The sequence below is a fragment of the Gadus chalcogrammus genome, chromosome 11 (genome assembly GCF_026213295.1).
Source record: "Gadus chalcogrammus isolate NIFS_2021 chromosome 11, NIFS_Gcha_1.0, whole genome shotgun sequence".
Classification (NCBI taxonomy): Eukaryota; Metazoa; Chordata; class Actinopteri; order Gadiformes; family Gadidae; genus Gadus; species Gadus chalcogrammus.
The window spans coordinates 5,618,691-5,636,386 of NC_079422.1; the positions used below are offsets into that span (position 1 = coordinate 5,618,691).

The following is a 17,696-nucleotide window of genomic DNA, read 5'->3' on the forward strand; positions in this document are numbered from 1 at the left end:
ATGCGTCGAGAGCAGCGAAGAGCTGTAGTTCACAAAGCGGCCTCACATAAAACCTAAAATTATCAAACTTCTTCACAAACATTTGTAGTTTTCTTTGCATGAAAAATTATCATTTAAATCCACAAACAACATATGTGTAATCCAGGGCATATAAAGACTGGGACCAGAAAATAATTATCTTCTCTCCATTGACACCCATTCATATTTTTCGATCTCATAGGTCCCATGAGCTCTACCGGAAGGGGCGTGACTTCGCCACTCCATAACGCCCACACACACTCACACACGCACACTCACACACGCACACACACACAGGGCCGACGGACTGCGGGGGAAAGTGAGGCAGTCCAGGGGGGGCCCAAGGCAGAGGGGGGGCCCATGGCAAAAAAAAGAAAAAGAAAAAAGTTTTTTATTTATTTTGAATTATCCACCAGCCCATAGTATTAGGAATCGCACACGGCCACGTCTCCCCCCCCCCCCCCCCCCCCCCTTCAACAATTGTTCTCTACCCCCCCCCCCCCCTCAACAATTCAGCGCAGGGGGCTGGTAGGGGGAATTCGGGGGGGGGGCCATCAGTACCTCTTGTATACAGGGCCCAGGATTTGGTGCCACGGCCCTGCACACACACACACACACACACACACACACACACACACACACACACACACACACACACACACACACACACACACACACACACACACACACACACACACACACACACACAGTGGTGGAGTGGCAATCGAGAGAGTCGGGAGAATTCCCAGTGGGCCGTTAACGTTTCGGGGCTGTCGGGCTGATTACTGCGGGATAACAATATTGCGTTTATCAAAGTGCCTTGCAGCGCCGTCCGGCAGCCTGAGCTGGGCGCCCGCAACATCTCACTCACTCAACAGACGCAACACTCACAAACTGTCAACATCGCAGCCAAGTCGATTTTTTTCTAGAGGGGAGTAACTGAGCGGCCCCTCCCGAAGTGGTACAGCCCAGGGGTCTCATTTATAAAACTGTGCGTGGGATCGTGACTAAAAGTGTACGTACGCCCAAAAGCCAAGTTTTGCGTGCGCCAAAAAATATTCGGATTTATAAAACCCTGCGTACGCACACCGTACGCAATCTTTGCTTTATAAATCACAGAGTGCGTACAAGTGCGCGCAGCTGAATCATTTTCACGTTCCGCCCTGTACACGCCCCTTTTTAACCATAAATGGTCAATGCAAATTACCTCATGAATGCGATCTGCATATAAAACAGACTCAGATGCAAGTATTATGACTTGTCGGAAACAATGGCAGAAGTACTGAGAAAAGCAAAAAAGTGAAAATTCACGGAGGTTGAAGTGGAGACACTTGTGGGTGAGATGGAGGCCCGAAAAGTAGTTTTGTTCGGCGGTCACGGGATTGGGATAGCCAACAACAAAAAGCAGAGTGAGTGGCTGCAGCAGTGAACAGTGATTAGGATTTAACGCATGATACGGGTTGAAATTAAATTTATGAAGGGCGATGATAAAACATAATCGTTCTCCTCACTCTACAATTCTTCAGTCTGACTTCAGTTCACCAACACACCATCTGTGTCGCCAATTCTCCTTTTCCTCCAAACCATGCGTACGCATGGGTCAGAGTTTGCTTAGGGCTGCGCACATTTTCTCGTCAAGTTGGTTTTTTATAGATCACAACCTTGCCGTGGAAAGTCACGTACGCCAATTTCAGCCCCTTTTTGTGCGTACGCAACGGTTATAAATGAGACCCCAGATGAGCCTTGAACTGCGATTTGTCAGAAAGACGTGATAGCTAATAACAACATTGAAGCCTTGTGCAGGCTCGAACAGAGTGACACACAAACACACACACACTTTTAAGGAGTTTTCCTTAAAGTTCTTGCGGCGTGCTGTTGTTTTGTTTCCGGTGTATCTCTGGTATGGTGTTGTAGTTTTTCTAACGTGACTAGTTGTTGCTAGGCAGCAGGTGAAAAAACGACAACGTTTGCCAAGCCAAAATAGCGTTAATCGCACGATAAAAAAATTAACGCTGTTTGCGTTAACACCGTTAATAACGCGTTAAACTGACAGCACATATATATATATATATATATATATATATATATAAATAAGTATGTATATGTATACTATGTATATATATATATATATATATATACACATACATATTTAAATGTATTTATTTTGTTAAATATATATTTATTTATTATATACGGAGAACACCAGACCTCCTCGAAGCAACGAAAATGGTAAAAAAAATGGTATTGGTTCAAGATGGCTGCATGGGCGAGAATAGGGACATACCGTCAATATGAATTTCATTCATATATTATATATATATATATGGTAATTTCATGGATCCCTGTGAGACCAGGGGCCTCTACGAATAGTAAAATCTCCTAACCTTTATGCCTCCTTTCCTTAACCTTTGTGGAATACGTCATCGGGTCGAGAGATGAAAAGGTGCTTCCTTTCGAACATAGGAAAAAGACAGCACTGTTTAAAATAAATTTGACTCCACTCTTCGTAACCGAAGTCATTGCGCGGCGGCGGGTATTGCGTCTCTGTAGCGCAGGGGTCAACCTTTTTGAACCTGAGAGCTACTTCATGGGCACTGAGTCATACGAAGGGCACCCAGTTCTATACACTCTTCTGGAATAACAAATTTGCTCAGTTTGCCTTTAGTTATATATTACTATTAATGATTAATGATACTCATCTATGTGAAGACATGTTAATTAATTAAGTCATGTTAATGATTTCTCACAATAATTATCAACAATGACTTAAAAAAGGTGGGAAAGAGTTGTCCAAGAATGAGTAGTGCTATTTTTAGAACAGGCCTGCGGGCGCCTCATGTGTTCCTTGCGGGCACCATGGTGCCCGCGGGCACCGTGTTGGTGACCCCTGCTCTAGCGTCTCTAGTGTGAAACTATAATTTTCTGAAGATTGACTAAAACAAGTGCTCTTTGATCCATGCATTCTTGTCGTATCGATTCAATTTTTTTTATTGCCAACTGTGAAAATAACTTAGGTCGGACTTGGCCAACGGGAAGAATGCCACTTGAATTCCATTTCACATGTGAAAAAAAAGAGGCTAAACTTGTGTTGATGTTGAAATTAACTGCCCCCAGTAGTCTTTCTTAAATGTGAAGTTGCCATTTTCTTTTCTTATGGGCTATTTTCTGCTTACTAAGCAGCAATAAATGAATTCATTTATAATCAAATAATGTTTCTGGAATTGGTATCCATTATTATCAGTTGTATTTTCTTCTCTTCTATTCTTCTGCTTTACCGCGTCTCTCATGCATCTTCGCGTAGTATCGGTAAACTTTGACGGTGGCATGTCCCTTTAAATATTGCCGCCGTAAAGGATTATGGGATACCACTATCTCCTTTCCTTTCGCATAGGAAGCTCAGGATTAGCCTATGCTAAAGGAGGGTTAAAGGAAGCATCAAGGCTCCTTTTCTAAGCATTTTTAGAATTCAAACCACCTTTCCTCCAAGCACTTCCGGGTCATCTCCATAAGAAAGGAAATTTCCGTTGCAAAAAAGAGAATTCGTAGAGGCCCCAGGAGTAACCTATGCTAAAGGAGGGTTAAAGGAAGCATCGAGGCTCCTTTCCTAAGCATTTTAAGAATTCAAACCACCTTTCCCCCAAGCACTTCTGGGTCATCTCCATAGGAAAGTAAATTTCCTATTGGAAAAAAAAGAGAATTCGTAGAGGCCCCTGGTTTTTAAAACAGGCATCTGTGTGTGTGCCACGGAAAATTAGTGTCATTGACTTGCAATGGAGCGAATTCCAATGGAATATCACAGACAATTTAAGAGATTCTGTGAGGCCAGCACAGATTTTGAGATAAGCGCCCGTGGTCGACTCGGTCGTTGAGACGGGGGATCTGTGTGTGTGCCATGGAATACGAGTGTCATTAACTTGCATTGGAGCAAAATCCGTGGCCATATCACAGAAATTGGCGGGATTCCGTGGGGATACCACGGATTTTGAGTTAAGCACCCGTGGTCATTTCACGGCGACCAGGTTGGTGAAATGTTTGTATCACTACTGCAATCTACTTCGACTAGGCCGTCACAACAACATTGTGAGATTTGATTTGCGGTCCTTTACCCAAGACTAGCCTAATGAATAAAGTGCCTTGGATTACTCACATTCTTCACCATGCAATTTTGGTGGTTTGGTTATTGGGCAGGTTTTATGGCTAGACTTCATGACAGGGTCTATCATTTTCCACAGTCCTAAATAACTATATGGTACCACCATAATATAACCAAAGTAATCCATCAACTATGCCACCACGCGTTTAACAATGGAACTATTTCAACGGCAGTATTACAATTGCCTATAAACACTGCCTCCCTGTGGACAGAGTGGAGTATATCAGTTAATGGTAAAATCAAATAATTGCAAAAATAGTGCGAAGTTGAAGGTTTGGGGGGAAACTCCAGACTTTATTGAACAGGAAAAAAACATGTACGTGTTTCAGTTTATATATAAATGTCAACATAGCAACATCAGATTAAATTATTTATTATACTTAATCACACTACAGAGGTTAATCTCCAAGAAACAGAAAGTCTTGAAGTGGAAGGTGGAAGTAGAGAGTCGGCGGGCCATTTCAGATCCTTCCGGGGAAACTTCCTGCCTCTATCTGCTCATCCCATTTGCCAACCTGAAGGAGACATTGACCAAGTCTGTTAAAGTCCCAATGTATAAGCCACTGTATTAAGCGTCTCCCAGTCAGTAGGCGGGAGACTATCAGAATACAAAATAACACTCTAAAACATTGTTGTGTCCACTCTAGCTGCCTGTGCCAGTGTGTTATGTGAACCAGCTTACCTCGGCTGGCATCGGTGGTAGGGATAATGTCTTTACTAGTACGATTCTCAACAAAAAAGGTATGTGATACAAATATTTTTATACCGTTTCATATAGCAGTTATAGGATTTTATAGATAACATTGAAATCCCATCAATCCGCATTGACTCAAGATATATCAAGGTCATTTACAGCCAGGGCCGTCGATAAGGGGTGAAAGGTGATGACGATTCTAGGGGCCCACAGCCCAGGAGAGGGCCCACAAAAAAAAAAAAAAAAAAAGATTTTTTTTTTATTTTACTACCAGCCCATAGTACTACCATAGCGCCCCCCCGTCAACAATTTCTCCCTCGTCAACAATTGCTCCTTCCACCCCCCCCCCCCGTCAACAATTGCTCCTTACACCCCCCCCCCCCCCCGTCAACAATTCAGCGCAGGGGGGCCCCATCAGTAAATCTTGTCTAGGGGCCCAGGAATCGTAGCAACGGCCCTGTTTACAGCTATAGGTGAATTGTTACGTGTAGCTACCTCACACATTGGTGTAATTCAACATAATTGAGACTCAAAATTATAATGATTTGATACCAATACTGTGTGTTGTACAGAGTTGTATTGGCAACTAAAGAGATGAGCATGTTCAATGTCGTTTATAGCTTATGAATCCTTTTTGAATGAATCCTGAGGCACTAGTCTCATTGGAAATGCATGCTCACCCAGCTCATGGGGCAGAGGCTCTTGTAGACCCTCTGGTACCACTGACACGGAGAGATATCCTGGCCTTTCTCCGTCAGCGCCTTGTTGCATCGGTGAAAGTCTGGAAACAATGACACAAAACACTGAATAATAATTTTTACTATGAACCATTGTAGTGTTGAACTTCAGAGTAGGATTATCTAGAAGGTTTTTGTGCTCCATAATGTGTAATCAAGGATTATGCAGCACTCTATTGCTAAAGAACTTTTATGTGTCCAACACAGGAGGATAGTGGGGGAATACGAGAGGTGTTGACACCTAGACGCTTTGCGTCAGAAATACCTTTTGATTAATGGAAAATTGTGAAAGCAGGCTTTTGAAATCATTACATTTTCAGATATATGCCAGTCTGACCCATGTCCCCATATGTGCCATGTCCCCGAGGGTTCTTCACAATTTAAGAAACACATTGGCAATTTTCTCTGTTTATAAAGATATTTGTCTTATATTTTAGGGACTTGATTGGATGTCGATTTGGCCAGGCATCTAAAAATATAGCATGTGAATATCAACCCATGTGCTGATTACAACTATAGTCCTACGGATTGCGTTTAACCTCATACAGAGGTAACATTACACATGGTAAAATGATCAGCCAGTTAGCGAATGATCGCCACCCACTCGTCATATTACCAGTAGTATGCATGTTAGTACCACAGTAAGTATCTACCCAAGTAGTTCTGGAAGCAGTTTCGTGTCTGGTTGGTGTTGGGGAACCGGGCATCAAATGGAGCCGTCCTGTAGTTCTTGATCTTCTCTTCCATCTCTGCCATCTTGATCAGCTCTAATCAATGCAAAGTCAAAGATTTAAAAAACTCGTTGCTTATCTAAATCAGCGGTGCTCTTGTAAGTCAAAGTGCATCACATTGAGTTCAGCGGCTATATTCAGCCCGGACATTAGCATCGTTAATCAAGATACAATCAATGCCGAAATACCATAAAACAGTGGGTGTCCATACAGCATTTGATCATCTCGATGTATCGTTAGCCTTATTGCATGTTAAAGACAAAGAACGGATTTGTGTTTCTAATATCATCTAATGTCATGCAGCTCCGACAGGCGTTAGTTAGCCTCGTCCCTTAGCCTTGACAGCAGTTAGCCTTAGCCCGGAGGACAAGCTAAGGTCAATATCAGATCACATTAACATAACTAAATCCATATACTGCAAACCCATTCGATTCTATCAACATTGTTAATTAACACTATGATATGATCGTTTAAAAGCAAAGACAACGGGACAACCTTGGTAGCTTGTATGTCCTTTCTTGAACTGCAGACCTCCGCTTCTTCCGCTCAGACGCGCAGTGAACTCTGGGACATCGTAGGATGTGACGTGAAAGCGACGCGCTGAAGCTGCGTTTGGTTGATTTTGATTTGTCCTTCCATGTTGTTTCTGCATAACGTGATTGTTAGATTCGTTTTTAGTTTATTTATCTACTAATATGTGTATTATTTTTAGCAAGTAATTGTAATTACAAGGACCGGCAACATTCACACATTTACAATGTCAGTTATTTTACAAAAATGTGTCAATAGGATACCTAAAATGCATTGGATTTCCTAATTGGATAAATTATGTAATTTCAACATGGATGGGGAATGCGCTCATCGGCATGCTGCAAGCCCACTAACCAACTAGTGCCGATAGGGCTTGTACATTTCAATGCATCATGGAATTCTTTGTTGCCATATTAGGACTCAAGAGAGTTGTAGCACTGTAAAATCCTAAATCAAGATGAACAGGGGTTAATTTGAATACTAGGTTTCCACATCTTGCATGAGAAACCCTGTGGAACTTTCAAACAGAACAATGTCTACCGATTATAACAAATAATTTCATGATCACTAATGACCAACAAACAGTTACTACTCACACAATACCTAATATTCTAAGGCTCCTATGCTTCCAAAAATAATGAACATTGCTTTGCAACGTTGGGATAAACAATCCGTATGGGATTAAGATACCTAAACCGCATTGGATTATGGAATACATGATGTATACATGGGAATGTTCTCCATAACATACTGAGAGCAAACATTATACATTTACATTTCGTGCATTTAGCAGACACATTTATCCAAAGTGACTTACAACGTTTAATACACACATTGACACACCGACGGTGGAGTCAACCATGCAAGGCAACAGCCATCTCGTCAGGAGCAGTAAGGCAATCTGCTCAGGGACACATCAACACTCAGCTAGAAGGAGCCGGGGATCGAACAGCAACCTTACTAAAAGCAAACCAACCAACTAGTGCCCATATCAGGCAGATGGATTTTCCAAATGTTGCCCAGCTTCATTTCTTGATTGCTCATTACGGCCGAATAAGAGCTGTACATTTTAAGCCAATTTATGTGGTCCTTATGGGGTATTCTCTAGAATCCCTGCATTTTTTTATATTCCCTGCTTGAGCTGCTGCTCCCCCCGCGACCCAACCTCGGATAAGTGGATGAAGATGAGATGAGATGAGAAAGTTAAAGCTACAGAGATGGTTTTTCTAATCAAGTATCGAGTGTATCTTTCTGTTGCTGAATGCAACCATTTTGTTCTTTAAGTCTTTCTTACTCTATTTTCCTGTTATAGAACAGGCCAAAGGTCGCACATGTTTCTCCCCTAACTTCCTTTGTCCCAGTTTCCTTCTTCCTCCTTTCAGCAAAACCCCTCAAACTCAAACAGTTTCAAACCTCAGAAACCACAGAATGCTGCTCGATGCTCTGTGGAAACTATGTACGCACACTGAGAGAATATCCTAGCTCTGCCTTACCAATCACACATTTGTAAACTTCTAAACTTGAGAAAATGGGCAGACAAAAAGATCGATATAGATATAACTATATATATAAATCGATAGATAGCATAATAGATAGATATAATAATCAAATAATTGATTTATCTATGTCTACTTCCTACAATATTTCCAATATGGCCTTGAGGATCTGAACACGGCTGTCGATTTCCCCTTCTCCTAGTCCGGACCAAACCTTCTCTCTCTCTCTCTCTCTCTCTCTCTCACTCAGGATATAGGTGTTGTCCACTGCGAAGGAAGGAAATTCTGTCACTCAGAACAATGGGCCTGTTTCTCTATCTATAGACCAGTGAAGCTGAGACCCGGACTGAGAGGCAGCCATTTTCGGGTCTAGATAAAAGAAAACAGAAATATCGAGGTAAGCTAGATCTACAACGGAACAAAGTAACAGACATTTGTAAATTACTGAAGGTTGGGTTGAACATCGACCAAGTGAAGGCTTTTGCAAAATGGAGTTTTTATTTGGCGGGAACGCAAGAATCCAAAATAACTGAGCTGCGATCGGTCGCATATTTGCATTCATGCAAGGAGAAGGTCTATCTTGAAGGATTTAATTGAAACGATCAAGGGATCAGCACTGGAAGTAGGTAAGTGTTTACTTTTTATTTGAATGTATTTTTCTTTTTGTACACTTTTTTTCAATTGGGTCTGGTAGGAATCTTAATAAATCAGTCAATGGAGACTCAAACAACACATCCTGTTGAGGGAAACAAAATGATCATATTGAGGCCTTACTTTCTTTTAATTAGAATGTTTTTAGTTTTTGGTTAGGAAGGTTCATATGCAAGGAGAGGATTTTCCTGAGGGGAACTATTGCTTCCTCCACAATCCAGTGATTCACCTGTTGAAGACTATCCAAAGTCCCCAAATCCTGAAATCTGGTGGTAATTCACATAGTCAGTGAGCCAGTAACCCTTAGAGTGGGCATTTCCCTTTAGTTGCAACAGCTCAACCTGCGTCCAACAAAAGATGCTTCCTGTTTGGGGAATGACAAATTGCACACACACACACACACACACACACACACACACACACACACACACACACACACACACACACACACACACACACACACACACACACACACACACACACACACACACACACACACACACTTGCACATGCACAAAAACACAAAGAAACACACACATACACACACGCACACACACAAATAAAAACACACATACACACAAATCTTTCGGAGATTTGCTAATGCTTGGTCTATCAGCTTTGTTTCTATGCAACATGTTGACATCCCACTGCAATGTTGGTATTTCTTGCTGATGATATCATCCCATTGTCTGGTTATTCTTCCTTAGATTTTCTTCGCACACATTCCTCACAACAAGGTGGGGAAAGATGAAAGGAAATTGGCTAATTATTTGGCGAAAAAAAATATCATTCTTTAGGGGTTCAAACACCATCTGGGCTCTCCCACCGTAAACCTTCTGTCCTCCTTTGCCGTCAGATGGAGGAGTCGGGCAGTCCTCGCTTCAGAAAACTAAATTTCCCAGTAGGCCTGTGGATCCACTCTCCCAGGAAACATTTTGCCAAGCTTGGTGGCCGCTGGCCCAGTGCAGTCTCCGTGAAGTGAGTTTGTAGCTCTATCAAATGTCCTTTTTATCCTGTGCTTGTACTTCCTGTAGGCTGGTTCACCTTTGTCGGTTGGTTGGTTATGTTCGAAGTTAAACCCTTTTGAAAACGGGCGTCATTACTAGTTCATCAAGCTGTCACAGTGTTTACTGAGCCCCGGAGCTTTGGCATGCTTGTTATTTTAGGCGACATTGCTTGTCTACCTTTATTCTGTCATCATTTACAGCTGGCCAGTCCTTTCCTTTCCACTTCCTCTGGGCTCCATCCTTCTTCCCCTGGCCTAACCCTGCCTGTTATTCCCAGGTCCACCACTAGCTCCGACGCGGCCTCCCTGTACGAGGCCCCGACAGCACCTTGCTCCTCCCTCTCGGCCTCCACCCCCTCGCTGGCTTCCCCCGCCCCATCCCCGTCTCCCTCCCCGGCCTTCCTGCGACCCCGGCCGGCCGGGCCCCAGTCCCGGGCCAAGCGCCTCTCGCACCTCTTCCTGCGAGGGCGCTCCAACAGCGACCGGGACCGCGCGGTGGGGGAGAGGGAGCGGGAGCGCTGGGCGCACTCCGACGCCCCCTCGTCACACCACTACCTGCCCCCGCCCTCCTCCACCACCCCGGGCCTGGTCAAGATCTACGGGGATGCTCTCTCCAGCGGGGCCAACTACCGCTCCCTGCTGGCCAACGTGCACTCCACGGCGCAGCAGCTCATCGCCCAGGTCATCACGCGCTACACTGAGCGCGAGCGCGAGGAGACGGAGGACGCAGGTGGGCACTGAGGGAGGGGAGCGGCAGGAGAGGGGGGGGGGGGGATATTTATTTTCTTGTTCGTTTTCTCTTTTTTTTCACCCTAGCCTTTAATCCAAAACAGGGAAGAGTTTGTTCAAAAAGCAAATATGAATGATGTCATATAAACAACAGCAGTGTTTTGGAAAAAGAATGACACCCCCTCCCCAACTTCCTCCATTACCTTCCAGTTCTACAGAAATACAGCCCAGAGGACTTCCTGCTGTGTGATGTCATTGGAAAGCCCATCCAAAGGCCAGATGGGACCGTCCAATGGGAGACCGAGTGCCGGAGGGGCGTGGCTTCCTGGGAATGTCCCCTGTTGTTGGTGGACATGTGGCGGCCCAAGGAAGGGTTTGAGCGGCGTTTTGAAATGCAAAGAAAGGAAGACTATGAGAGAGAGGAGAAGGAAAGGGAAAAGGAGCGAGAGAGGGAGGCAGAGAACTGCCAAGGTACAAATAGGAAAATATACGTAGGTCATGTAAGTCTTTACCATCATCGACATGTGATGGTAACCGTGTGTGTGTGTGTGCGTGTGCGTGTGCGTGTGTGTGTGAGTGGGTGCCTGCTTGTGTGTATGTATGTGTGAGTGTGTGCCTGTGTGTGTTTGTCTGTGCGTGTGCGTGTGTCCGTGCGTCTGTGGAGGGACATGCCTGTGTGTGTGTATTTGTGTATGTATGTGTGTGTGTATGCGTGTGTGTGCCTATGTGTGTGTATGCATGCATGCATGTGTGAGTGCGTACCTGTGTGTGTGTGTGCGTGTGTGTGTGTGTGTGTGTGTCTATGCGTGCGTGCGTGTCATGGTCAACAGGTGTGCGCTTGAGGCGGAGCAGAATATCCTCGGGGGGAGGGTCAGAGGAGGGAGAGCGAGGTCATCGCTCGAGAAACTCCGAGCTCAGGCGGAGCATCAGCGACATGAACCTCAGCCTGCGCCGTCGCCAAGGCAACCATGTCCCAAACGACCCGCGTCTCGCCACTAACGCCCTTAGCAACAGTGGCGCAGAAGACAGGAAAAACACCATGAGCATGATGGTCCCAAAGGGGGGAGAGGTGAGCGGGGTCCGGGGGAGGTTTGAAGAGTTCAAATGAGTTCAGTATTGCTGTTCTTTTGGGGGGTGTTTCCAACAAGACATCTTCTTCATGCCTGCTTTTCTAGACAAGGGGGTCAAAGGTCACCAGTAGAGCTGCGTGGACAAACCAGACGCAGGAGGAAGACAAGGACTACTCCAGCTGTGACCTGGAAGTGATGTCACAGAGCTTGATCCTCCCGCCCACCGACAGGCCCTATTTCCTGCTGCTGCAAGGTTACAATCAGAGCAAGGCAAGACATCATCTCCCCTGCCCCCCTCCCCCCTCTCCCTCAGATGTGTCATTCAGATGGAGAGGATGCGTGGAGATTACGCACAAACACTAACAACACTTAGGATATAAACATGCACAGGGCTGCATGTCATCGTTGATGACATCATGCCTGCATGTCCCTACTAATCGCCACATACCATCAGTCATTTCCATTCCCTCTGCAACCCTCTCCCATTCAAAACAAACTCGGTAGCAACAAACAACCTCACAGCAGGGACAATAGCACAACAAGCCCCTCTGTGTAAGCCACTCCAGGGCTCTGAATGACTCACACAGGTGGCCATTGTAGCGACCTGGGACACACTTCATATGCTTATCTGGATTCAATTCAACGTCTGAATAGTGTCTGTCTTCAGTGATGTGTTGTGTGATACAAAAACCCAAACACTTAAAGGATAACAGACCTCCCTGACTCTCTCTCTATCTCTTTCTCTATCTCTCTCCCTCTCTGTTGTGCTCCCTCCTTGTGCTCTCTGTCTCTCGCTCTTTGTTTTGGTTTGGTGCAGGACTTTGTTTTGTATATCATGGCGGGGCACACCCATGTGTTTGGGAGGAAGCCCACAATGAAGGAGCGAGAGAAGGACAGAGAGAGGGAGAGGAAGGGCAAGAGGCCGCTGAAGGTCGACACCTTCCTCTCGGCGCCCGACGTGCTCGCCAGACACTTACTGGTTAGGAGGGACTCCGCTGTTCCCGGGACCCCTCCTGGACAAGGTGCGTACCCCTCTGTCTGCCCCCCGCTTAACAGTATACTGAGGAAGGATTCCTTCTCAAGGTTTCCTCCCTGGGATTTAGGAAGTTGTTCTTGCCCTTAGTTAGGAGGGGGTGTCAGCCGTGACTTGGCCATGTCTACGCCCCCCTGCTGGGTTCATGACACCGGACATTCGTCCTGCTCTGTCCACAGCTCTGATGCGGCCCTTCAGAGGAGGGGCCGTCACACACAACGGCCTGGCCCTGTACCGCGAGGCCGCCCTGAAGCCAGGGGACGTGGTGGGTCTGGGGGGCCACTTTATCTTCCTCTACCGTGACCCCCGCGTAACCCCCGCTCCCCCGCTGGCACTGGCCCTGCCCTGGCAGGCGGACGGCGGGCCCTCCACCTGCTGCCCCTCCGGGCTGCTCGACCGGCAGGAGGCGCTGAGGACCTACCTGGGGTCGCCCGAGGCCCTGCTGAGGTTCCACCCCCGCCACGCCGACAGCCTGCTCCAGGTAGAGTCACAGAGGGGACGACCGTCTTCTGAAAACCAGGAAACAACCCCCACCGGAATGGGACCGTGATTCATGTTTGTGTGTTCGCTGTCCCTCGTAGGAGATCATCTCAAAGAACTCGTCCCCTGACTCAGGAGGGGGGCCCCTAGCCCCGGCCTACCTCCTGTCCATCATGATCGACCACGCCTCCAAGCACCTCGACCCCGCCCTCACACCTCAAATACTGCTCAAGGCTGCCAATCTGATCAAAGGAATCGTCTGGGTGAGTAAACCTATCACAGCTTCGGCCCCGGCGCTGCAAAACCCCTCTGTGCGAGCCCCTCTTTCCATCCTCCAGTTGTCATATCACAGCCCTTATCGTTATTGCTAGGAACTCAAATCAAAATCCCATTTATAATACAAGAAAACACTAAAAGATAGGCTTCTTGGAGCCCAAGAGGATTACGGTTAGGGAGTAGTGTTAATAATATTTATACATTACGCCCTAAGTACAACACATTAGCAAATGGATGGAAGTCGATTCGCATCATCACATCATCCCCTCCTTCGTCATGACTGCAATCACCGACCTCCCACCCGCTCAAATGAGATTTGATTAAGAAAATAGGAAAAGGAGTCCAGATGAGCGTAATAACCCGGTCATACGGGGAGACAGACAGACCGGACATGTGCACCACTCCACTGTGGCCTGTTAGCTTGTAGACGGCAACATGGATGATCTGAAGTCACTTCCCTCCTGCTGGAAAATGTGCTGTAATTGTTTTTGGCTGTGAGTCCAGACTTCAACCCCCCCCCGTTCCCCTTCATCCACCCAGCTCTAAATGGAGACCTTACTCTTTCTCCTCTCTTCTGTCGCCAATTCTTTTCACAGGATAACATCAAGGAATTTGGGGATAAGCATCCCACGCAAAAGTAAGATACTTTTTGTTACGTCACGTTTCCTCTGTTTAGAGATTTGTTCTACTACCGCTGAATGATTCACGATATGTTTGTCGTTTTTGCTGTTATGGCGCAAGCGAAATCTGCACCAAGGTGGAGTGGGCTCATAAAAACGTTTACGAACGCAGTTGCTTCTCCTCACAGTGTTTATCCGCTAACATAACACTAGAAAACAGGAACTTGGTGTTCTCCAGCAGCATGTAATGGCTGACATTATGGATTGTGTCGTGTCCAGCTCTACAGAACCAGAGAGTGAGCTCTGTGCCCCAAATGTCCAGAAGCTCTCCTCTGACCTTCGACCTCTGATGTTCTGGATGTCCAACGCCACAGAGCTTCTTAACTTCTTCCAAGTAAAAGTCGAGACCATGGAGAAAGAATGGGAGTTTGAGGGTAAACAAAATCATTGAAATCTCCAGGTTGTTATCTTTTATGATCAATTTAGCAAGACGTTGGGCCTCACAAAAACAACAACTATCTGATACAGTGCACGTTAAAAAGTACAACACAGGCCCTTATCCAATGGGTTAGCAATACTGATTCATCCAAATCATTGTGTCCTCAAAGCACCCGGTGATCCGGTGCTCTCAGCGGACATGGACGTCTGCTCAGAGGCCCTGGCGCAGCTTGATGATGTCATCATGCACACCTTCCAGCAGTGTGTGTACCACCTCACCAAGGTAAACCATAAACAGAACCAGCATCCCTATTCAGTATCTCCTTCCTTCATTCTGACCTCAACCCTTTCTCAGTACCCAACCTCTCCCTCGACTCATGGTGCATCGCATCTGAAGTGACATAAAAACCCATTGATGGCGAATTACCGTGTGTGTGTCTCCTTTCTCTCTCTGCAAAGACCCTCTACTCGCTGCTCCCAGCCCTCCTGGACACCAACCCCTTCTCCAGAGAGGAGAAGGACAAGGAGAGGGATGGAGCGAGGGCTGCGGAGAGCGGGGACCCCGCGGGGGGCGAGGGCGAGGTGGACGACGTGTCCGCCCTGCCGCCCACCGTGGCCGGGCTGGTGGAGGTTTACCGCTGCTCCCTCACGCTGTCCCGCGAGGCCTGCCTCTCCCCCCCGCTCACCTCGCAAACGTTCGGGTACCTCTTCTTCTTCACCAACACCTCCCTGCTCAATACGCTGCTGGAAAGAGGTGAGCTCTCCTCTTGTGCTCTGGTGCACACGGCCGTTGACGGATCTCATTGACTCTGCATGCGGCGCTCTTGAAATGCATTGTGGGTCCCTCCGTTCTGTCGGCTCTGTTGCCTGTGTCAAAAAGTTGAGAAATGTTCAACTTTTCAGGCAGTGACGGATCCGTCGGCCAATCAGATCGCGTCCCCGCAATGTCAGACACGCCCTCCAATATCCGTCGACGAACGTGTACATTGTGAACACGGCATTACCGGTAGTGCTCTGTGGTCGTTTGGTGGAGTGGTTAACCGACGCAACTAGCAGTGGAGTTTACTTTCCTCACCTTGATTCAAACACGTTGTTTGATTCCATATACATCAATATGAATCGAGATGGGGAGTTGGCTGGGTTAGCATTAACTTTCCGTTAGGCACCTCATTGACTTGCAGGGTTACAGTAGCCTAGCTGCTCTTTATGTGAGGGATCTTTTTCAAAGATTACACCCCAAATTGTATCTCCCTCTCAGGCAGGAGCTAGCCTAATTAAACTCTGCAAATCAATGGATCTGGGTAAGACAGGCAAATGCCAGTTTGCAGACATCTTCTCCCTTTAAGGAGCCGGTATAAGGATGCTCAAGGTGGCCTACAGGTAAAGCCCAGGACTTGGGCATTATACCCAGTATCGCAGGCTATGGCTGGGGTCAAACACCCTTACCAATACACTAATGTGCAAACAATATCCCTACACTTTACCATATCCCTATAATTTATCACAAATATGACTATGTTTTAATTTGTTCTGTTCATTCATCTTTCCAGACGGCCTGTTCTCCTGGTCCAGAGCAGTCCAGATCCGCACCAACCTGGACCTGGTCCTGGACTGGCTGCAAGGAGCCGGGCTAGGGGACATCGCGTCTGAGTTCCTGAAGAAACTATCAATCACTGTTAATTTCCTGTGTGTGCCCAAGACCCGCCTCATCCAGGTAATACACTGATATCATGTATGAATGGGCAAACTGTTCATCCAAGGGTGACATCTTCACCTGTGTGAAGGAGGAAGAGGCCATGTTTTATGTTATTCTGCATCTGTCTTGACTCTTGACAGTCTTCGTGGGGTAGCCTGCTGGAGGAGCACACCTTGTTGAGCCCGTCCCAGCTGCACCACCTCCTCACCCACTACAAGCTGGGGGCTGCCCGGGCTCCTCCAGCTGCCTGGGCACCTCCTCCGGGAGCAGAGCTGAGTGGAGGTACGAACACCAGCAACTTCATGAAAACATAACCTAGAACATAGTCCGTCGTCTTTTCATAAAAATTTGACCTCTCGGCCTCTTATTGACCTATCCCAGATATCTTTGAGAGCTTCCTGGACCACCCGCCTCTCATCCTCCCCAACGAGACCCCCCGACTGAACCTCTCCCAGGCGATCCCGAGCCCTGAGCTCCAGAAGGAAGTGACACGTCTCCGGACCTTCCTGTGGGGACTTGACCAAGATGAGCTCCCAGCCAATCAGAGAACTCGGCTTTAAACAAGTCAAGATATGTCATATATTTCATATATATATATTTCAATGTAAGAGACAATGTATTGTCACTGATATGGCTTCATAGAATTTATTTTATGATGGGTTATTTTAATATTAAAAACCACCTTGTGTTTATTTTACCGCTAGTCTTCAGCTTTACTTGACTGACATGCATGTTTTGCGTTTCCATGGTTTTAATAAAAATGAAGGAATTCCTGCCCCCAAAAAAACGTGTTCGGTCTTGACGTGATCCCTGACGGTCCTGGTTTTCCCCCCAAAGGGTCTCTGGGTCTTGGCAGACCCCAGTGCTTTCTGAGCGATGGGAGAAAGGTCCACAAGGTGGCGATGCAAGACCCACTGGGCGCCGACGTGAAGTGATGAGTTTGCAGATAGGCTGGGCTAAATAAGTAGGGGATACAATTATATTGCTCTTTGAGCCTGGGGCACAATCTCATGGTTTCCTGTAATAATGGCTGCGTTTGGCGCACAGCGGTGACTCAAAGAGCGCAGCCGACCACACACGCACACAGTCGAGGAGGGGAAGGCTGCGTTTAAGGTCAAGACAGGTGACTGAAGTGTGCCCTGGGAATTTTTCATTTCTGTCCCGGAGGCAGCAGGGACCTACGCAAATGGCCGGCCTGCTTGGATTTCCCAGGTCATTGAAGTGGTGCGGCATCATGCTCTTTACACAGAAGTTCATGACTTACTTAGTGAGTAGTACTTTTGGGGACAGATGATGATGTCATTAAGTGAAGTGAGCAACATCTGTTTGCGTGTGTG

The 17,696-nt window shown here is 46.6% G+C and overlaps 2 protein-coding genes across 4 annotated transcripts in view; one reads left to right on the forward strand and one right to left on the reverse strand.

Moving 5' to 3' along the window:
* Positions 1-4,428: 4,428 nt before the first annotated feature.
* Positions 4,429-6,970, reverse strand: LOC130391942 (cytochrome c oxidase subunit 6B1). Its single transcript, XM_056602301.1, has 4 exons — positions 6,829-6,970; positions 6,256-6,369; positions 5,546-5,646; positions 4,429-4,686 (listed from the first exon to the last, which is right to left on the reverse strand). The coding sequence occupies exons 2-4, from the start codon at positions 6,356-6,358 to the stop codon at positions 4,633-4,635; spliced, it is 258 nt and encodes an 85-aa protein (XP_056458276.1). The 5' UTR covers positions 6,359-6,369; positions 6,829-6,970; the 3' UTR covers positions 4,429-4,632.
* A 1,655-nt stretch (positions 6,971-8,625) lies between these two features.
* rasip1 (Ras interacting protein 1) overlaps positions 8,626-17,696 on the forward strand; it is a 9,303-nt gene continuing 232 nt past the window's right edge. Inside the window, exons 1-16 of one of the 3 annotated variants that reach the window (XM_056602280.1) lie at positions 8,626-8,986; positions 9,868-9,989; positions 10,296-10,747; positions 10,957-11,217; positions 11,577-11,815; positions 11,922-12,086; positions 12,634-12,838; positions 13,029-13,330; positions 13,431-13,592; positions 14,202-14,242; positions 14,505-14,659; positions 14,834-14,946; positions 15,123-15,417; positions 16,214-16,377; positions 16,500-16,641; positions 16,741-17,696. The exon at positions 16,741-17,696 is cut by the window's right edge and continues 231 nt beyond it. In XM_056602280.1, coding sequence (XP_056458255.1) covers positions 9,868-9,989; positions 10,296-10,747; positions 10,957-11,217; positions 11,577-11,815; positions 11,922-12,086; positions 12,634-12,838; positions 13,029-13,330; positions 13,431-13,592; positions 14,202-14,242; positions 14,505-14,659; positions 14,834-14,946; positions 15,123-15,417; positions 16,214-16,377; positions 16,500-16,641; positions 16,741-16,919 — 2,997 coding nt within the window. In that variant the 5' untranslated portion in view covers positions 8,626-8,986 and the 3' untranslated portion in view covers positions 16,920-17,696. Of the gene's footprint in view, positions 8,987-9,729; positions 9,749-9,867; positions 9,990-10,295; positions 10,748-10,956; positions 11,218-11,576; positions 11,816-11,921; positions 12,087-12,633; positions 12,839-13,028; positions 13,331-13,430; positions 13,593-14,201; positions 14,243-14,504; positions 14,660-14,833; positions 14,947-15,122; positions 15,418-16,213; positions 16,378-16,499; positions 16,642-16,740 lie in introns of those variants that run through there. The other 2 variants (XM_056602281.1, XM_056602282.1) reach the window with 2 other exon arrangements.